At 37.6% G+C, this 23,016-nt stretch overlaps 1 protein-coding gene and 1 non-coding gene across 2 annotated transcripts in view; one reads left to right on the forward strand and one right to left on the reverse strand.

Moving 5' to 3' along the window:
* Positions 1 to 6,220, forward strand: part of LOC105384795 (neural cell adhesion molecule 1-A) — a 258,015-nt gene extending 251,795 nt beyond the window's left edge. Inside the window, exon 17 of the mRNA XM_048630715.1 lies at positions 4,225 to 6,220. Coding sequence (XP_048486672.1) covers positions 4,225 to 4,413 — 189 coding nt within the window. The 3' untranslated portion in view covers positions 4,414 to 6,220. The remainder of the gene's footprint in view (positions 1 to 4,224) is intronic.
* A 16,521-nt stretch (positions 6,221 to 22,741) lies between these two features.
* On the reverse strand, positions 22,742 to 22,812 carry Trnag-gcc. Its single transcript has one exon. It is a non-coding gene; the product is annotated as a tRNA-Gly (tRNA).
* Between the last annotated feature and the right edge of the window lie 204 nt (positions 22,813 to 23,016).

The following is a 23,016-nucleotide window of genomic DNA, read 5'->3' on the forward strand; positions in this document are numbered from 1 at the left end:
CCAGCCGCTGCTAGTAACTACAATGGACAACTACGCGAGTTCATATACTTTGGCTGTTTGTCTGCTAAACGTAATTCTAATATTCTACGTCGAAAAAATAAACGATTTCATTTCATTTCATTTCACGTAGTTCCAAATGTTAAGACCCCAAAATGATAAGGTGAAAGGGTTCATTCTAAGTTCTAATTCCATGACAGCATAAATATAATGCTAATAAAAGTTAATCACTGTTCTGTGAACAGCGCACAGACAATAACACGAGTGTGTAATTAATATAAACAGAACAGCAACTTTGTCTAAAGCCCAATTAAACTCAGCGAAGCCGGAGTTTTTTAATTAAATTCTTTCTGCCGCGAGTGTATCTCCCATCTATCTGAGACCGAGACTGATGTGTGCCGCGTGACCCTCACACACATACACACACACAGACACACATGTAGTACTAACTGCCATCAGAATGGGGGAATTACGTCTAATACCACCATGTCTAATCTAATCGCCAAATCTTTGATCATTCTAAAACTTTCTGGGCTCGTAAGTTTAATATAACTTAGCAAGCGTTTCTTATCTAACTACCAGACAGATTTTCTGCCACATCTGGGCGTTTAGAGACCGATCGACGCCCACACACGAGTGTGGTCAATGGAAAATGTCCGCCAAATATCGTTGATTGAGTTTTGGTCTGCGATCCGTCGTTAAAGACCGTTTTGGGAAAATCCGATAATAAAACTTGTCTCCGTCGCGAGTGAGTCCCCCCGGGGACAGTCTCGTCCGTTGTCACCATAAATTTCATAAGTCATTCTTCGTAAGGAACTTACGGCTTAGCGCGATTTTATCTGCTCAAAGTTAGCAGTCGTTTATTTTTATGTGAACGAGCGGCGACGAGTCCGGCGGGCGTCCCGCGCCGTATCTTTACGAGGCTGATCTCTATAACCTCGCTTTATGTGCCGTCACAGATACAGGATCATCATACTTTATGACGCTCCCCCGCCCCGCGCCCCGCACGCCCCGCCCCGCGCCCCGCGCCCCGCAGCCCGCGGCCCGTCGTCGGTCCCTCGGGGCGCCGCATCCTCCACAAACTACTTTTCACTTACCCTTCAGGCATTTTTTCCCAAAGAACCCTTATAATTTCGTCATGTCCGTCCATCTGTCTAAACACTCCCGCGAACATTCTCCACTCGGGATACGTGGCTTCTTTCTCTTTATCTTTGAGTTTACTTTTATTTCTCCGCTGTAGGTGTTTATTTCATTGTAAAATAGCAACAGTAAGCTTCCGTAATGCGTGGAAGCGCGCTTGCCCGATATTTCCAGCATCAAACGATGTCCTTTCTTCACAATCATCGCGAAAACTGTGCACATTTGTACACGGGCGGAAGGACTAAGCATATTTTCCGGATTCAAATGTAGCCGCTGAACTAAATAACGCTGTTAAGTTGTCCCGTATACAGCGCCGCTATACGCCTGGATACGTTTAAAGAAACATTCTAACTGCTACTTGAAAAATACTGCGACCACTTAATCTAGCCCTCGCCGTGCTTACAATTTATAATTTAGAATTGCTACTGCCTTTCTGCTCGTGGAATATTTTGCAACTATAAGTGGCTTGTGGTTAACGAAGGCTTTTAAAAATTAAATTTATGACGTCGTTAATCTTAGCATTACATTTTCGACTCAGTTAATTGGCATAACGGATTACAGCAAAAAACCTAGGATTATACAAACAAGATTAATTTTGCAAAATCTGACAAGACCTATCTTCAACACAATCAGACAGCTTTGTGTCTAGACACAATTCAATAAGCGCGGGGTTTATCGCAAACATCTTATCTTGTGAACCATTTACAATAATTGTAAACCGCTTTCGATCCAGCGTTAGACTTCGCGTATTTACATAAAAGTTCCAACTCTGGGAGTCTTCAAACGTCTTCAAAGTTTTAGCCGATAAAGTATAAAACGAGTTGAGAGTTGATCGCGCCCGCCCGGCCTGCTAGGGCGCTGCGCCGGCCAGCATCCTTATTACTTAACTTCAGCAAGCGACAGCAACTTTAAAACGATGAGTCACTAAACGTTATATTTTTATAAAAGTTCATTATAAATTTACAAAGACAGCCAGTGTTGTATCAGGACAATCTTACTAAAATTTGTGCATCTTGCAGTTATAGTATAATATTATTGTACTGCAAAACGTGTTAAACAATAAAGCATTTCTCACTGAGCATGTACCTACAATAATAATAATTGTACAAAGAAGAGATTGTGGTAAGCTGCAGCTACACAATACAGACGATAACCTCCACAGAGGCTGAGTAATCAGACAAATGAAATATAAAGCAATCAGGAACTTTCCAGAATTATGACCGTAACTTTATTGGAAGGAATTAATAATTCATGGGAGCGCGGGACGTGTCCGCGCTAGTCATCATCGTTCCGGCTCCGATCGCCGCCGCCGCCGTCATTATCATATTAATCAAGCTCTGCAGAGCCTCTTATTGATGCTCCAATTGAAGGGCCATGGCGACTCAAAGAGAGCTTACAGCCGTCAATAAACTTTCATGATAAATCTATTGAAATATGAAAGCCTAAACCCCTTAATCTCGGCAATATTTTGTCCGAGAAAGTTGTCGTAGTAACGGATTGAAGCGTGTTATCTCAAATCCCCATTAAATTTGAACTAGGTACTTTCAAAAATATCCTTGGAAGCGCCGTGGCCCGGGCGGCGGGGCGGCGGGGCGGGGCGGGGCCGATGATTTGTGCGTCCAATTTCCAGCGATTCTTCGGCTCGTGTTGTCGGATGATGTGTCTCCAGGCTCGCGGCGTCCACTAAACTGCAGCTGTGGGGGACATAAGTCCTGGCCAACACTTCGCAACCTCTCATTTTCTCGGGTCAAACGTCTAAATTACGGTTTTGAACTGTCTCTATGAGTTATCGAGCGGGCTTTATTAAAAATCTATCTGTGTGGAGCGAACTGCAAAAAATCCAGCAGTGTTTGGGCGGGAGTTGCGTATAACTTTGTTTTTCAAAATGAAAATTGAGCAAATCAATACCTAAGCATTAAGGACTATTCTCACCTAAACAATTTATCTCCATGGACACTAGCCAGTCAAAATGGCGTCAGTAGGAAACTGCCAAAGGTCCAGATATACAAAATTATAAAGTTGATACGTCATTCCTTTCATATCAATGCAAGCTAAAGTGGCCATGATAGTAAACAAAACAATGAGCAAGTGGCACGACGCGGCGCCGGGGTTCATTAGCGCCGCGAGGCATGTTCCTAAACACACACAAAACACTCACAATGTTATAATTATGGAGCAAATAAAATATTTGGTTTCAAAACCCCTTAAAAGATTACTTTTGTTACCGACAACAGTCTGTAATTTAGATTATTATAATTGCGGTAATAATTTCGCTTTCCGTATCATAAATTTCAGCACAACAATACCTACATTTGTGAATAAAGTTTTTTTGTTATGGTCACATTCGGGATAAGGTGATTTAAGTAGCATTGTGTGTAAATGATGTGTATTAGTGTTGATGGGCGGCGTGATGGACGCTGCCTGCAGTGCGGGCTGATGACGTCACGTGTGTCGGGCGGGGCGGGAAGGGCGTTTTTATATGAGAGTAGCGTAAATTACTACATATTTTTGGATACATATTTTAATAATTACAGTATCACATTATTTTATGAATAAAAATAATCTAATTTAGTATTCTCATGTCCATTGGCGTCCATGGCTCAAGTATATCAATTTATTGTCCCACCTCTTTCATCTCATGACTCGCTCCCGCCCCCGCGCGCCGCCCGTGCCCGCGGCCTGCGCCCAACAATGAGACACCTCTTTACGTTTTGAATAATTTAACGAGCAGGTACGATGTTTGCTCAGCATTAGCGCGGCCTTCGTATAAATGGGTTTTAATTATGAGACGCCCTCCCCCCCGCACCCCGCGCCCCGCATCGCGCGCCCCGCAGTCGTCACAGACTGCTTTTTATTTTATTAACGTGAAACCTTACACTCTGAAATAATGAGCGCTGTTTACCGTTATTTAGACGTGATGCGAGTGCTCAATGATGAAAGTATGACACCCGACTCACCCATTTCAATTAATACATATTACCTACTTTCAAGATTTCAAATATTCTTGCTCTTAAATTAAATTATAAGATAAGGTACCTGAATAGGGTGCAATTTAATCAGTGACCATAATGATCTCTTCTCCTTCAGACGTGCAACGGCCCCGGCTCGTCGTGGACGTGGGGCGCGCGCGGGCGGGACCCCGCGTCGTCGGTGGGACACCCCCCGGGCGGGCCCCCACGCTCCGCCTCCGCCACGCTGCGCGCCGCCGCCGACCTCAACGTCGACGCCATCAAGGAGAAGCTACTCGACCACCGGATCCCCGAGTCCTGCGTGTAGGCCAGTGACAGCACGGTGACAGAGCGCAGTGACAGAGCACAGTGACAGGCAGCACAGTGACAGACATGACTGTGGTGGTTCACACTATGTGTTTTTAAAGCTTTCGTGATAGTTCTGTGACGTTCCGTGGATTAGTTACCTATCTGTTTATATATTGGTTTTGAAATGTTGTTCAATCTTGCGTCGGCAAACTTGAGTAAACGAATGTACATACATATTTAAAAAATATTGTTTGTAAAATCTTTAATGGAAAATATTGAATCCATTAACTTGTTTGGATAAATTGTATGTAAATAATCAGTGGTCAGCCATCGTCACCGGTGGAGTCGCCGCCGCGCGGAGCTGTGTATTGTTAATTTGTCTGAAGGTGGTCCTATGTAAATCTTTAGGTAGCAATTTTTCCTCGTCAGTTTAAAGAAAGTCTAATAGAAGAAAGTTGCTATAATTTCCTTCACTCCTACTCTGAAGACTACTTGGTTTTCTCTACCGTGTAAATACTAGCTGATAAGAGACTGAATCTTTGCCACTTTTTTACATGTCTACTGATGCCCTAGATAGTAAATTTACGCAGTTATGTGAACAGATGACTAAATAAATATAATTGAATGGATTCGACGTTACTTGTATAGTCTAATACTAAGTGTAAATAAAGTTTGTACTTTACTCTTAAGAATTTTAACGTCGGCTTGGAAAGTGATTTGCGTGTTCAGACTGGGCGGACAGATATTTATAAAACATGAATTTAAATTAGTGGAATGTGCCGCAGTGTGGACACGCAGTCGGAGTTACTGTTTAAAATAAGTATTATTTAATTTGGTGTACAGAGTGAGTGAGAGGCGAGTGTCGGCGAGTGTTGCGTCCGTCGCGGACTTTGTATAGAGTTCCCGACTTGTTGTAAATGTAACAGAGCAGTCTATTTCATAATTGAAAATTGTCTTGAAATCATCTAAAAATCTGTTAAAACAATAATCTTCCATTGTTTTTTTTTTTGCAAATACCCATAAATTTTTAAATTAAATTTTCATATGGGCAAATGTTTTACGATCACAGTTATTTCAACATATCGTATTAAAAGTTACATGTCAATGTCACATATCTTAACTTATATTCTATAGTTGAATATTTTGTATAGATACGGCGATCGATTAAAATACTAAACTGGTAATTATTTGTACCATTTTAAATTACTTGTTTATTTTTCTCTAAATGTTTTTGTAATATAGTAGAGTAAATCAGTTTTGTTTACCGATCAAAAGGATCTCATTAAAAGGTTGATGAATGTTGTATCATATCATCAACTATAGTGTCGCAGCGCGGCGTCGGTCGAGCATTAACATCATCATTAACAAAAGAAATGTGTAAAAATACTTGTTTAAAAATTGCATTTATCTAAATATTGAAATTTAAAAAACATGTTATAATATTATGTAATATTATTATGTTATTTACTTAACCCCACATTTAATTGTCTATACATAGCTTAATTTTTACACCTTTTTAAGGAATTCGTTTTGAGAAAATACCTAAGTTATTCGTGGTCTTGATCACAATTCTTGTTTACTGAATTCACTGAAAGTGTGGACTTGTTAATGCTCGGACCAGGCTGACGCAAAACTATGCATTTATTTACAAACCGACTGATAGCGCTCGATCGTTGTATATGTAGGAGAATTATTAGCTAAATTTTATTTAAATATTGTAAGAGAAGCGATTTGTTAATAAAAATGTTTATAATTATTAACTCGAAGAGTTCGCCCTACTGTTGACTTGTTTATTTTGGGAGAGATTAAAGGTTGTCTTGGAAGTACCCTTCGTTTCATTTCATTTAATATCTCCACTACACCCACACAAGTAGATCTTAAATTATACTCAAAATTCCGTTATCCCCCTTCAACTCATTTAAATTGATTAAATTTGTTTTCTAAATACATACTTAATTATATTTTCAAATCAGTTTACTAAAAGATTAATTCATCTTAGTGCAAACGTAGTAGCAGACTAATATTTTTTTCTATAATTTAAATGACAAACAAAAAAATATACTCAAAAAATCTAAAATTGTTTATTGCTTTAACAAATTTTCTTAACAACTAGAAGTTGAAGCCTCCTTTTAGACATTAATAAACGTCTATGCCAGGAGACTCCGCTCTTCCTATAAACATTAAACTTTTCAAATTTTTTTTGAAAACATGTAAAAAAATAATAATAATGTAATTGTAATTTAAGTGATTTAATAATCAATAATAAATCTATTCAAGCCATAATGACAGGATATGTGTGTGTGTGTATGTGTGTGCATGTGTGCGCGTGTGAACAAACAAACAAAAATCAATAAGAAAACTTGTGTTGTTTGCTCGCGAAACAGAATATCATAATTATTCACTATTGTCATTAGATTACTTATTTATTATTTAAATAAGGAACACCAGCAGTTTACGTTCGATACATTCCGTCGTATTGCTGATTTGCTAAGGCGCCGGCGGCGTAGTGCGTAGCTGCTAGTTGGCAATGGCCTAGCCTAGTGTGTAGCGTTTGATTTGATATAATATGACAAATACCACATTCATGTATAATCCTTTTTGTGGTCTTAATTAAATTCTCATCTAAATTTATATTTAAAGCACACTTGACACCGCCGAGATCAACTGCAATCCCGCCAGCCCTAACAAAGTTAGCAGCATTGTTAGTGTGTCATAAATAAACACATAAAGTAACAAAGTTTCCATTCAATTGTGCGCTTTGAGCTAATTAGAACACACAAGTTTCACGGAAAGTTGCTCAATATAGGAACTGCAATGAAAGGGGCCGCAGGAGAAATATCAAATGCGACCGCGCGCCGGCAAACTGCAGTAACGACAGTTTATACTGCCCCGGCATCCATTACTGCGTCGATACTCCCGCTGTGGCGAACGTGCGGTGCTGGCGGTGGAATGGTCATGAAAAATGTTTATTTGCGATATTTTTGTAAGTATATTAAGTTGTGTAAGTACGAGTAAAAGGGTACGTGTGCCATAGAAGATAAGAAAACTACTGACTATTGCTAAAGAAACATGACACTTGGTTTGCCAATGAGAAATAAAGTTCACGAAGACTCCCAATCACGTTTAGTGGTATATAAGTCGGGTGCGGCATTGGTCTCTTCTTCCTCACGTATCGGTGACAAAAAGAGGTTTTCCAGTCAGACTAGCCTCCTCGAGTTCCTCTTCATTACCTTCCGAAGCACCTTGTGCAGTCAGAGACTGATTATAATATTACTGCTCCATCTTATCACACGGTAACAAAACCTAGCTCTTGTGTTTGTCACCGACACGATAGGATGATCACACACAAATGTGTATATTTTATCAAATGTGTAATTTAATGTTTAAAAGTTTCATATATGTATTTAAATTAACCAACGTTAATCTGATTTAAATTTAATAGTATTTCCTATCAAAGAAACCGCTTAGCTAAGTTTAAACAATGCAGTTTTCCTGTGTACGCCGCCGTGCGATGCGCGAGTATTCAAAAATTCTCGTATTTTCGTTATAAAAATGAAGCACAAGACATTTCGGCGCGTTACGGCGCAGCCAATATCGTAAAGTATCGCGGAATAATATAGCGGCCACGGCGCCAGGGCCGCCCCGCCGCGGCCCGCGGGCTGCTTGCATAGCTTACAAACTATTTGCTTAACCTTTAGAGAATTATGTTATTATAGTCAATCTTAAGGACGGAAATAAACAAAACGATTATAATATGTTTGATTTTGCGTTATTCTAAACGGCATTGACGAACTACGACGACGACTAGATTTAACATGTATGATCTGGGATAGCATTCATACAAGATTTCTTGTGATTTACTGCTAAAAATAATTATAATATTTCTTGGTAACGATGTAATTTAATAAAATTATTATCTTTATGTTTTTCAATAACATTAAGCTTATCTCGTTTTGTGTTTATTATAGCATTTGGGATACTAAAACGAAGTAAGAAGATAATATTCAGACGTCACGTAATCCGTAAAGCGGCCCGTAAGAATATTCCTTAGAAACACCTGAAATATGCATAGAGTATCGAAAAATATAGACAGTTCACGTAGTACAGAGTATAGGCGCTCGCCAGCGGCAGTGTCGGTACACGGTACAATATTAAAACACCTTTGTTTCAACATTTTTATTAAAAACGCCGAAAATGGGTTCGCGTATCGCGCGAAATGCTGTCGCACGGCGATAAAATTTATATATAAAAAGAAAAATCTTGTTTACTTGCTGAATCATGGCTTCATAATGTTATTGGTACGTATAAATATGTAGAATTTAGGGATAAACAGTATTTTAGCAGATCCTTTCAAATTTGAGATCCCTAATTGGACATGGTTGACCTAAAAACTGTAGAATTTTATATGTCCTAGCCCGACAGCTATACCTATCCTGTATTACCATCATAAAGCTAAAACCAGATTTAACAGGAGTTTAAAAAATAGTATTTTACAGATTAATAAGGTATTTAGCGCTTAACCGATTAAACTGTGTAACTGTGTGTGTAGTTTTAAGGGTATGAATAAAGTACACATTTATGTTCTGTTTTCTTCCGTTTCTTCAAACACTAATAATAATAACCATTCTACAAAACCAAAATATCAGTTTTAGAAAAAATAACTGACTTCCCGGAGGCAAAATAGTCCATTACACAGTCGGGCGATAAATCGGGGCCGCTGTTTATTTAGTTGGCAATTTATTTGGAGGGTATTGGCAGAGTTGGCGACCCCTGGAATCACAAAAGACAACACTGTGAAATTGGGCATTCTTCTCACTTCGTGTTTGCATGCTACTGACTTACTGTAGGCTGGTTCACTATCTACCTAGCTTGGGGTCGGATGGCCGTGTGTGAGATGTCCCCACGTATTTATTTTTTATTTATTTATTTATTATTACTTTTCCCGCGATCAAATTGACAAGTAGTTAGTATAAGTTTGATAGAGTATTATTGTTTAAAGTTTACGAATGGAGCCTCCCCGAATCGCGTTTCAGCCGTACGTTATGTAGAGTATGTATGTATGTATGTACGCCCGGAGCGCTGGATAGTCAGCAACTCACAAACGTAGTGACAATTCCTACCTCAGCTCTAGTATTGGAATCGCTAAGTTGCCTGAAGTTGCTGTGTCGATTTTATCAGCAAAATGATCACGTAGGTACTTACAGTTTTAATGTTAAATAAGCCGTATTTCCTTCTTTCGCTCTCTCCAACAGTAGTCAGTAGTGCCGCAGCGGCCGCGGTCCGCGCCGTGTTTGTGCAGGACCAAGGGACAGTTCTGTACACACACACACAAACACACACTCATTCACACACACACTCAGTATTGGATCCAAGATTACGCTGTGTTATGTTTGTTTTTAAAGTAATTGTAATGAATTACCTATATGAAAACATCCATAAGTAATCATTAAAATCAATGTTATTGAAGGTCAGAATGATATTTAAATACCTATGTATATCGATGATGTTTAGTTGTAGTACTTGTAATTAATTATGAAAATATTCATTTCATAAGTAATCATTCAAATCAATGTATTGAAGGTCAGAATGGAATTAGGAATATAACACAAACGAACAAACAGCCGATATTAATTACGCATATTCTGTTTCTCTCATATGTTTATAAATAAATATAATATAATACCGCAGACATAACATATAATGTATATAAAATAAGTATATACAATGTAGATAATTTCCTAAAACATCCTATCCCAGAAGATCGTAAAGCTTGAACATTCTACTTGTTAAATATCACTATGTCATCGACATAAAGCAGACTCCATACAGCCGAGACACAGAGACACCTGCGACTAATACTGGAATCTAGTGGAACTGTAGCCCGTATACACACTAGTCACACTGTACAGAGCTAAGATTCTCATGTCAAAAACACAGTTGCGCGACCATTATGCGACCGTAAAAATGGATTCATTCCCACAAAGGTCGCCACGCCATTTAATAGGAAATGAATTCATATTGTACAGTTATAACATCTTAAGTGCCAATTTCTCCATTCTCGGTTAGAGCATAACCAGGGAGTAGTGGTTAACTTTTGACACATCTATCATGAATTTTATATGGAGATGACGTTTAATTTACAAATCAATCCCTGTAGGTTAGATAACCGACAATGGAGAAATTGGCACTAAATTTGACAAAATTAATAAAAAGGCGTATTTTTTAAAAGCATTGAGTTCCAAACATCAACTACCTACTGAATAAGTACGTTTTATAACGAACCCTCGAATACCTCGCGTATGTTTGAGGTCTAAATGGAAAATTACAGTTTGCGATTTGTTTGCGACTGTATTTTAAGTAGGAGAATAGGCCCTCAGGCATGTGCCGTGGCAGTTTAGTGCCCGCTGCGAGGCGAGCTTTATATTTAATGAAGATACTGTTTTACGGGACTCGCAGGATAATGCGCAGAGTACGGAATCATGTAGATCATAACGCGATAAAAACACATAAAAGTTTGATAAGCTTCACGTTATTACGGGTTGTAGGTTCATTTTTAATGCATGTTAGTATTAAATTTTGCCGCACGGATAGAATAATGAGTTTAGTTATTTGATAATAATATGTTATATATCCATAATTATTCGTTAGATAAATTCATTTATTTATTTACTTTTTTTATTTATTTGTTTGTTTATGTTATTGAACACAAAAAACAGACATACTTACAAATGCTGATTGCCAAAAAGCAATTTCTTCCAGGTAACCTTGTTGTAATGGAACTGTTAAGCCATGGTCCTCATAAGGTTTAGAATAATTGGCATGTTTCTGCTACCGGTATTTCATCTCTAAAACTAGGCTAAAAGTACCCACAAACGCAGCAGTACTCCACAGTTCACGCTACAAAGGGATCGAGCTGGAGACTCTTCACTCGCCGCGTGCGACAGGAGGGTCACTCTATACTGACGAAAAACGAACGAACGAGAGCTGTCGAGCAATGAGCAAGTAACAGCTGTGGCTCTTGCAACAGCGCTCCGAAACTTAGTTTTTGTCACATAAAGTGACCCCCCGGGACTCGAACATTCACAACTAGCGCTACACCTATAACGTCCACGATCAATTATTCTGCGGTCCCGTAATTTGGCCTTTGCCACAAACCGCCCCCCCCCCCCCGGGCCCCGAGTCACACCTTTTGATGTTGTTATGAAGATTCATAGAGGCCACTGCCACCTCATTACACTACAACAGGTCGGGACTAGAATGGTCTCTGTTCTGCAGAAAAGTTAGGAGCACGTGGAGAGGTGAATGTTTTAGAGACAAGTGAGTGATTGTGTGGAGGTGCCCTCTACTGGCGTCACTTTGCAGTTTCTTGCCCCAACTTGTTGTCATTAGTCGAGGCTAATGACTGGAAACCCTATAAACCTAAAAGCACTGTCTACTTTTATATCAGAAGAAGCATTTTTATCGTAACCGATACCGTACCTAAGAATCGTAAAATTAGCTAATCATACACTTGCACTTAAGAAAGTTACTTCACTTCGGTAAAAAAATAAGTGAAAAAATATTTCTGACCCAATGTGTACTGTTATTATTTATTTAACTCTTTATTGCCTATATATATGATATAAATGTACATAAGGATTAGTATTAGACGTATTGATCAAAAACATACACCACATTTTTCTCAGTAATCACCCATAATAGCCATTTTCTTTCCATTGCTATAACGAATACGTTACTGACTTCGTTTAAAAGGCGACAAAAAAGTTAAACGGCAAATCAGTAAGTATAGTTTGGCTAAACGAGTAGGCCTCTGTTAGGATAACCTCTCTATCGCGGTGTGTGTTTAGGCCTCCTGACATTTGCATAGCAAATACCCTCTAGTGCCAACTACCACCACCATTTCATTACACTTCGCCGAATGTTGTCCCGCAGTTCAACATAAAAGGTTAACATTAGCGGCACTTCGTTGGACTCGGTTTGTTTATACTCGGATGAGTTCCTCTTAAGTGTAAATAATGTGACAAAAAATTTAAGTGATAAATTTATAAACACTAACAAAGATGCTGTACGACAGGAGTCTTTCATAAAAATAGAAGCCTACTTAAATATGTACTTTCGATTTATTTCATCAAACAACATAAATGTCAAAGCAAATAATACTAAAAAGAACTAATTCCAAGAATAATTAGCAGCGAATTTTCCGCCATGTTCCATAACAAAGCCCCACTCCCGCTCCGTCGTATAATTTCCGCAAACATACGTTTTCCATTATAAACAAGAAACACATTAAAAAGGCACCTTTTTAAAAGCTATCACCGTATAAAAGATTAACATAATAGAAGAATCGGGAACAAAAACAGGTGGATGTTGTGTTAGAGTAATTCAAATCCGAGATTGTGTTTCTACAGGGTGGTCCTAAATAAGCAGATTGCCGACAGGAACCCGCCTTCCCGGCTATGAATAAAATATACTTCATACTGTGTTTATTGTTGCTTGTTTTTAGCGTGAATTTAAACAGTTTTGAGATTCAATGCAGTTTATTGTTTTTCATTATCTCATTCACACTCGAGGTAGTTACTATATAAAATAATCACTTGCGACTGTGGTCACAATCACTTGGGACTGTGGTCCCAACGAATTGAGAACCTCCTCCTTTTTTTGAAGTCGGTTAAAAATGAGGTGGTAAACATAACTTAGCAAGTACTCAAATTCCAAAGAAAATACTTTTGTAATTTTTGGTCAAACCCGGAAATTTAACTCGGGAAGCCGTAGATAACTAGGAAAAAAAACAAATGCATGTCAGTAATCATAATTGAAAGTTGTGGCGAGGTTCTGGCGCGAACATTTTTATATTTACAGCCGCGATCATCGGCGCTGATTCACGACTCAGTACTTAATTTCGATCATTAACAATTCAAGTCTCATCGCAGTTGAATTTTTAGGACTTTACTTAAAATTATTTCCAGGTACACATAGCTTCAAGCTAAAACAGACCTAAGCGGCTTCGCAATTAAAGCCATTACAATTTGTTTTAAAAACTCTAATTAAATTCTCAAGTTTAAAAAATAAAGCTGTTCGCGTTAACTTTTTTCCTCCGCACAATATATTCGGTCTGCGAGTAATATTTCTTCTTTAACTAGGTGCTCTATTACCAGCGTGCGTACGCTGTCGGTTCAACCTTATGACTTTAGCTTAGGGTTTACATTATGTTTTAATATTGTTGTTCCCAGCCGGTGTTGTTGTATAAATAATGCATTGGCCGCGGAGGATGAGCGGCGTCCTGTCGGCGCCTCGATTATCATAAACTGCTAACATTGAAACACGCTACTTAGCGCCGCCATATTTTAAAAAGTTCTCACGCCGCCTCGCGCCGTCCTCTCACATGCTCGGTGGGGAACAGGCACTAAACGAGGTACTTTATACTTCGCGTAGTGTGATAGAGGGGCACGTTATAGACTGTGGGGGTATTGCTCTGTAGTTAAGGCATGGTTGTGAATGGACATGCTCTAGGTACCAAAAGCTAAAGAAGAGCAGAAAAGGAAAAATTGAAAACCTATTAGTTATCTTATTTATAAAACATGTAATCTATACATATCCTACATACAACTATATTGTAAAGCTACAAATTATAAACATAATTTTAAAAAAAAACCGTAGAATATATGGTAAGTAGTACAATTTTGCTTATCATCGTGGAGTAAAATGAAGTGATTGATCTTAAAATCTGGAAGTCAATTAATATTTCTCCTCGACAATATTATTATTAAATAAAGCTACAGAAGCAAAATTAAAATTAAACAATCAATGGCAAAAGCAGAGTTTCAAAATTTTCTGTAAAAACAGAATAATTTAAATGCTCCGTCTGAATATTCGATCAAACGAGTTGAAATTAAATATCGTGAAATAACGAGGAGATGAAACATTCAACTCTCTGAAACTTTCAGCCTGAAGTCGGCTTTGACCGCAGTCGACTATGCATTTCTGAATATTTCATCAAATTAAAATACATATTAGAAAGTTTTACATGTGGCACTGTGAAACAATAAACTAAACGTTATTGTTTTGTGTACTAACCTTTAAACCCTTTCCACAGCATATCACCGTCATAATTATACTAAACCTACAATCTATTTTAAGTACTCTCATGGTATTCTTTTCATATTTTACCAAAAGAGCCGTATAATTTATAATAATTTGCACTTATTACCATACATAACTTATTATTATTATCAATAACAGCGTCCATAAAACGTTAGTATCGGTTGCACATATCGCCACCGCTTACAGAACATCTGGCAACTAGCTGTGTCTGGGACTCACTCTCTAAATCGACAACGAACGAGCAAACATTTTCTTCACGCTTAATACAACGTAATAGAGCCGTGGTTCGCACAATTCTCGTTCGTTCGTCGGTTGGGAGTGACCCCCCTGCGTCTGTGTCCCGCCGCGCTACTTACAATACTTTGTCGAAGTAACTTCACGTCTGCAGGGACTCCCTTCGTAACAACTTAAAGAATTACTTATTTTATTTTCTTTTAAGTATAACTTTTACTTTGCGGAATTTCTCGGAAATCTTCACAAGTTCGGTGCTGCGTGGCGCACCGTTCACTCAAGCTTCAACCTATTATATATATTCTCTACAAATGAACTTTATCAAGAAAGTAAGGTACTCACAATTAGGCAAATTTACATACTAAAAACTATCTTAAGATTCCATAAAAACTCAGTAGTAACCCGCATAGTACCCATTCGGCCCACGAGGTATGACCGCTGGCACGTACCTGTAATTAAGACAAAGTTTGCAAGTCATTTTTACAATTTCAAAGGGCCCATCTTGTATACTAAAATTAACAAAATACTTAACTTTGTCAACTTAAATTCCTATAAATGTAAAAAAATCTTAACTGAATGGCTACTGCAAATGAACTACGATGACACCGAAGACATTCTATAAGGAATACTAAATAAATAAAACTTAAAATTAAAACAATACTATCAAATACTTACTTACCAAAATTAAAAAAATAAAATAAAAATTACAACTAAAATACTAAAACCTGCTTACGTAAATTCCAAATAAAAATATATATATAATTAAATACCAAATTTAACAACTTACCTAAATTTCAAACAAATAAAAAAAAACAAAAAGTACAACTCAAACACTAACCACCAATCAATACCTATCTAAACTCCAAATACATAACACTTACTGAAATACACTGCTTTCCTATCACAACATAATTTACCTAACTATCACAGCATAAATTAATCTGCAATCACCACATATACTGTATACATTTACCCATCACGCACACTCTCACAGCTTGGACATGATCACTTGAAACAAATATACTTCACGACCCTAACCCACAGTCATACGATGTTTGCTTCAATAATGGTCTTTATTGTAATGAGGATACGGAACACATAAAATGTTCCTTATTCATTAGCTGCTTGAACACTTATCATATCGATCGTAATATTCAAGTATTTCACTACCTACCCTAAATTTTTTGTTGTTTAAACTTAATCATAAGTAACTCACTATAAATATAATTTGTAAAACCTACTGGTTAACTGATTGCTATAAACTTTTATAGCAATCAGTTAACTAGTCCTATTATAACTATACTACTAACTATATATAAGTATTCGATTACTTGCTAACTACCTACAGAATTATTTTTTTTTCCAAAATATTTACTTATTATGTACGTAAATTATAAATTTTAAATAGTTCCTAACTACTTGTTGTCGTCATCTGAGTATACGAAGGATGCCTGGCTACCCATAGCACAGGGTATCCTAGTTTGGGAGCCAGGAACCCATTTCTAAACCAAATAGGCAAATAAATGTTTTCATTTCATTTCATTTCATTTACTAATGCAACTTTGTTTATACAAATGGTTATCATGAAGAGCTTAATATGACTTTAGGATAAAGATAGAGACAATAATTAATAAATATCTACTTAGATACTCAGAAGGATGTCCATAACTCTTTACAAAATTAATATATTAAAGCAAGAAATAAAAACATAACCTTGACTTATGTTACATCTGACTTGTCCATAAAAACCGGTCGCAGAGCCAGCGGCAGCGCAGTAAAAGCATTTCCGTGAATATTAAAGTCAATTTAAGTATTTTACTATGTCTCAACAGAAAACCATTCTGCAGAAAACAATCAAATCTCAATACACTCGCTAGCAATGAAAAAGTTCTACAGACCATTGAAGTTCCATAGATCACAGGAATCTTTTAAGCTTCTTAGCTTGCGAGTATATTTTTGTGAATCGCGGTATTTTAAAATAATTAAAATCCAAATAAAAGGAATAGTTATTTAGGACCTTCATATGTTCCGATCAATAGCGTGGACAGGTATGTATGGACATCAGACATATTGTACCTACCTACGCCTGCATCTGTACGACATACTTAATTTGACTTTCACATTATGTATGTAAGTACCTAAATGCACTATTTATTTCAACATTTCTGAGAATATTAAGAACAATGTACCTAAGTTCTAAAAAATTTCTGTTTTTCGACTTCCTAAGTATTCAATCCTGAGCAATGAATGATTAACTAAATGAAAAATAGTTTTAAAATACTTGTAACTTTTCCAAGTTCTCTCGTGTAACCCTGCAGTGGCTACAGAATAGACGTAAATAGTGAGATTAGTGCGCATCCCTTGAGTCGTTGAGTGTGTGGTGTGCAGATAAAGGGTTAAGCCGAGCCCCGCGGGCCGGGTAATGTGCCGCGCGCTGGAGGGTTAACTCAAGAGTGGGCGGGGCATCGGGAATTAATAGTTTCATATAAAAATCCTATATGAATAGGGTAATATGTTTTTAAATATATTGAACATTAATATGGGCTTTGGGAAAGCTAGTTGAAGCGGAATCTAGGTTACTAACGTTAATGAAATTCCAGGTTCAATACACAGTCTATTAGATAAGTTTATTAATTTCAATATTTTTTATGAATAAATTACTGAGGGTCATCTTAAATGTTTAAATTGTTATTTTTTTTGCAATAGCTAGTTATATTTTACTTGGCACAGAAAAAGTTTTAATTTTGTGCTATTTATCATGAACGGTCTTCAACTATGATTTATTCTTGAAACGAAAGTACTTGACCATTATAATTTTATATGTTCATAAATATTATAGGCTTGCACATTGCACAAGTCTCTTCTGAGATTCGGAAAATCTCCAGTGGTGGCACCACCGTTTCTGCGCTTCTAACGAAAGATACTCGACTACACTGTGAGAGGAACGAAGCCACAAAGTTTAATATAATACATTACATGAGAAACATTATTCAATGAAAACTAACTTTAAATTTCATGCTCTTTTATTGGCTCGGCATAAAATGTGTTAAAAAAAACTTTCATCCCGCCCCCGCGCCCCCTCCCGCCCCGCGCCGCGCCGCTCCGTGAAACAATGGGAGCGGGGAATTATGAGCGTTTAAAACCCGTAAATTCTCAAATGTGTTCAACTTAAAAAACCTATTCAGCTTGGACATGAATATTCGGATGATATATTGTATGAATTATAGAACAATGCTATTACACCTTCGCTTTTTACCTCCGCCTCCAGTATAATATTATGATAACGTGCAGTAGTTACTGGTAGCTTCGCGGAACATGTTTAGGTCCAGGTTTGAATCAGAGTACATAGTTTATCAAAAAAGATTTCCTTATAAGGAGAACCCTGCCCACAGTTCATGCTAAGTCAGTCATTGCAGTCTTTTGATTACCAACTTTGTTAAAACTACGTAGCTATACTTTACGTGGGAGTATATTCGATTGTGCACTATTTAAATTCTCCATTCGTAGTCGGATAACCTATCGGAAAGCTAGAGTTGAGGTAAGTTTTTACGGCGCGGCACCGCAGAAGTGCCATATGTTTATGCGCTGTCAGTTGCTGCTATTGTATGGGGGCGCATTCTAGTAAGCTATTCTGTGTAGGCATTGTAAACAGTCGCATCTACTCCTGTGTTAATATTGTAAACAATAGAGTATGTGAACAAGCAAGATCTTGCTTAGAAACTAAACTGTAATTCTGACCTGTTTTACGTAGCGACGACCGCGTAGTTCGCTCTATTGATAAAGTGTTATTTTAATTAAAATATTTTAAAATCTTGATCATTGGCCATCAATAGTGCGTTAGTTAGTACAGCTATCTAAACTACCACATTTGACTGAATATCTAAAAGCAAAACCTCTATCGCCATTATATATGTTTTGTCAAATGTGGTAGTTCAGAGATGGATGCACAAACGCACTATAGTACTTAATATGCTAGTGAGAGTTCTAATAATATTGTTCGCACTTCGCACGTTGGTGATGTTGCTAAGACTCAAATATTACAACACCTGAGACAAGTAGTAGAACCGCCCCGCAAGGCAGTGGCATCTTTACGAGGCGCGTGCGATGTCGTTTATAGCTCGTAAAGCTCGCGGCGAGGGCATTAATAGTGTGAAATTTAGGACATTGATAGCTGCCGGTAGTGTGGCTGCGCGGGCGACGATTTACTGCGACGCTGTTCTAAACCCTAAGCGGTTTGTCTTCTTACGGATACCACAGGGTGGAGCTTTATTAGTGATCGATATGGACGCAGTATACTAGTAATCATTAATTTATTTTCTATGCATACGCGAACAAACGGTGCACCGATAAGTAAACAAGTGCACCACTGCGCCAAGGGTTTGGGAAGGGTTCGCATTGGGACATATTAAAATGATTACTAAAAACTACTATTTTGTTTGAATGTCTCGCGTCTCCCCCAAGGCAGAGACTCTATTCTCTATTCTATTCTATATCGTTAACCACAATATCTTACAGAAACCTCCGTAAAAAACACAAAAGTTACATAAATTATTAATTACTCATAACGTGTAGAGTCTAGGGGAGTCGATGTGATGATGATGAAATAGGAGTAATAGAATCCTTCCTCTGCAGTACAATCCTCAACAAAGTAACAGATAATAACTCCGCTCCAGCATTACCAGCTCGGCCGTATCACCTTATCTTGCGTTTCTCTATTACAAGGTTCCATTTGTCCGCATCCCGCTCTCGAAATGAAACTGTGTCGAAGTGAAGTAGCTAATGCTCTTACCTACTTGGCTTCCTCTTTGCAGATTTTAATGGATCCTTTGCTCAAGTCTAGTACTAGACTGGGTAAGAGGCTTTTTATCATTAGAACTTGGTCGGTAATGTTTCAGAATAACACAAGTTTGATTCATAAAGTAGGTATTTAGTATAATGATTCATATAACCATGAGTAAGTATGATTAACAATAATATATTCAACTGCTGGAAATATAAGGGTACTAGATAAATTAATTTATATTTTATTATTTACTTTTTATTATTGTTTAAAGCTAGTTGCAGTGGCTGGATTAAGAAACCAAAAACATTAATATGTAGCATTGCCTGGCAGCGGCCTATGGCATGCCTATGGCCCTTATTTCCTTACTTTATATATCAAGGCAAGGTGGCATTATTATGAATTTCTTTTTAAAAATCCTCTTCCCTTTATTTATTTCCAGAACTTTTTGCCGCGAACTTGACAACTGCCGCGCTGCAGTTCCCAACTTTTACTTATTTCTTTCTGAATAACGAGTTAAACTTATTACCGTCTGTATATTCGTAGTGACGAACGAATGTGAAACCTACCTGTGACTTCCAAGGGAGTCACTTGTTGAGAGAGTCCTTTTCAATGTGTTTTCTAGGTATATACAATTATAAACCACCCAAAATAATGTGAAAAAAAAACTCATCGTAGGCTCATCGATGAATTTTCATAATTATTTTGGCATAGAAAATTAATGACATTCAGCAAATGAGCCTCCAATATTCTTGTTCTCTGTCAGAGAGTGACAGAACAGTTCAATAGCGTCCAGTAACTTTTTTATGAATAAGGGGGTTATCTAGCAGAAATCCTGTGCTACTTTACTTTTATACTTATTAAATAATGAATTTTATGTCCTTAGCTATAATTATTAACCAATGTTTGAGAACCTGTGGCGGCGAGGCCGAGGCTAAGCCGGGCCGTTCGCAGGCTGATACAGGATGATTTACGCCCCCTGTGCCTTCTTTTTATCTTTCCGCGACATTTGACACCATTCCACGCGGCCCCTGCGCCTCGCGCTTGTCGAATATAATCACCCCGTATAAACCTGACGTTAAGGTCGCGAACTTTGACTAGTGACTTCGCTAGTTGTAATAACTTGAATATCGATTTATTAGTCATTTAGACGAAAATTTGCATATTCTGTTACACACACAGAATACTCCACTGCGGAGAATGGCTTCCTCCAAGAATGAAGGGCTTTGCCATAATCTCCACGCTTAGCAGGCGGGTTGGAGACATATATCACACACCTCAATGATTGAAATTTGACTTTGAACAAATATCTCTCCGATCGAGTATCGAACCCGGGACACTTAACACAGCAGCGAGAGTCACCGCTAAGCCGTCCGGCCGTCTTATTATAGCTCTGTCTCATGAATACTTAATACATACTATATGTTTTTGTCTACACACCATCAAATATCAAAACCGCATTCAATTTGCAGCTTATAACACCTCTTTTTGGTCAGATATTAAATCCAATAACATATAAATATTATTTAATATAATCTCTATTATACTAAGATAAGTGCTGTTATATTGTAAGTATTGTTCTTCCCGATAACGATAACCTTTATATAAGTAGGTACTCACGTGAAGAAATAACTTGGATAAGTATTATTTGGCTCAATAAGGAACTCCTAAGTATCTCTAATATATCTTTAATTTGTTTTGGTCCAACATTTTATATGATGTTTATTGTTTCAGTAGATGTTTGCACTTATTGTTTAAAAGCAACCCACTGTAACTTATGACTACTTTAAAATCGATTTTACCTAAAAGTTACAGTACAAATGCTAATTTTTGTAAGATAAATTAAATTTTAGATTCTAGGTGATAGACCATCTGCAAAGTGTTTAGTATCAAAATTATATAACACAATTTGAGAGGCCGAATTCTTAGTTAGCAATAAACCAATGCTTGGGGAAATGTGTTATTGTTATTACAAAGTACAAACACGGAACTGTGAACAATAGTGTTTGTATTTATGCTCCGACTCCGTCTATAAACGTTATCTGTCGGGGCGGGCGGCTTCTGATAATATTACTGCTAGGCACTTAATATTATTCATAATCAATATCTACATTTTAATCCCAGACATTACTTGAGATCCGCCATGTTACGGTGTTGCCAGGTGTGTGAAACTGAATTACCCTTGAATATTATATAATTTATGTTTTGTTATCAATATTATGCTGTATATTTACGTCGTAATTATCTGTTCTGTTTGAAAAGTATGATTGATTGATTCAATCCTTGTTTCAAACAAACATATCATGCAATTGACCCGCATTCATTAAAGCAGTACCTATGTACACTTACAGAAATACTTTTGTTGCACATTTTGAGTTGATAAGCCTTTATCCGAACGAAGTTTGCAGAAAAAAATAGGTACGACTATCAGAAAAAAATATTACACGATGAATAAAATCATTTGACTTTAACATTTATACGATCCTGTAGCTGTCCGCATGGCAACCCCGAGGCTGCGCGCGGCACTCTTGCTATCAGCCGCCGGGCGCTTATCTCTCATTAGCCGATACAGCGCTATCGTTAAAGCAGGTTATAGCCCATAAAGCGCACGATAAATCCCTGAATAACACCTCTTTCGGCTATCATTGCGATTGCAAGCGCTGATTTTGCTGAATTGCACTTTTAATAACGGCCGGAGGTTTGTTTGCGGTCTTCTTTTGCGTTCGATTTTGAATATTTTAATGAATTTTTCGGGTCAGTTTATTTTTATGATTTATCATTTCCGCAGCTTATGTGTTCTCTAGCTCCATTCTTCGATGAGATTCTAGATATACAATTCTAGTTATAAATTAACTTATGATTGTATGGTCATTGTTGCAATGTAGCATCTATTATCTATGATCATACACCGAACCAGTAATCGGACACGGTCATATTTCACTTGGCTAAAGATTATTTAGTCAGGTGAGGCTCCGGCGGCGCGCCGCAACTGAAATGACGGCACGACGCGGCGCTTCGCGTGATTTATGCCGCCAGCTATTCGGACCTTCCTCGTTTATCAAATCATTCTGTACCGGCCATTGTAATGAGACCCGCAAAAACATAGCACGGGCCTCCTTGAAATGGGTCTTTGATAGGTTTATGTTTCCTGCTACTGAAGTTGGCTGGTGCTTTAATAGTTTGAAATACAGGTAGAATTTAGTTAAAAAAATTAAATGGTATAAAAAAAATTCATTGCATCGGCCGGGAATCGAACCCGGGCCGCCCGCGTGGCAGGCGAGCATTCTACCACTGAACCACCGATGCTTGTTTTAATTACCATTAAATAACGATAAGTTCTAGGAACAAGCATCGTAGATTGCGCATAAGCAAACAAGTGTTTGTTTACTGGGAAAATAGCACACCGATACCGTTGAATTATTGAATCGATTACTTAGAAACAATTTAACTTTCATGTATATTTACAACAGACAGTCTGGCTTGTTTTTAGATGCCTAGATATACTTAGGT

Source organism: Plutella xylostella, chromosome 4, assembly GCF_932276165.1.
Source record: "Plutella xylostella chromosome 4, ilPluXylo3.1, whole genome shotgun sequence".
Classification (NCBI taxonomy): Eukaryota; Metazoa; Arthropoda; class Insecta; order Lepidoptera; family Plutellidae; genus Plutella; species Plutella xylostella.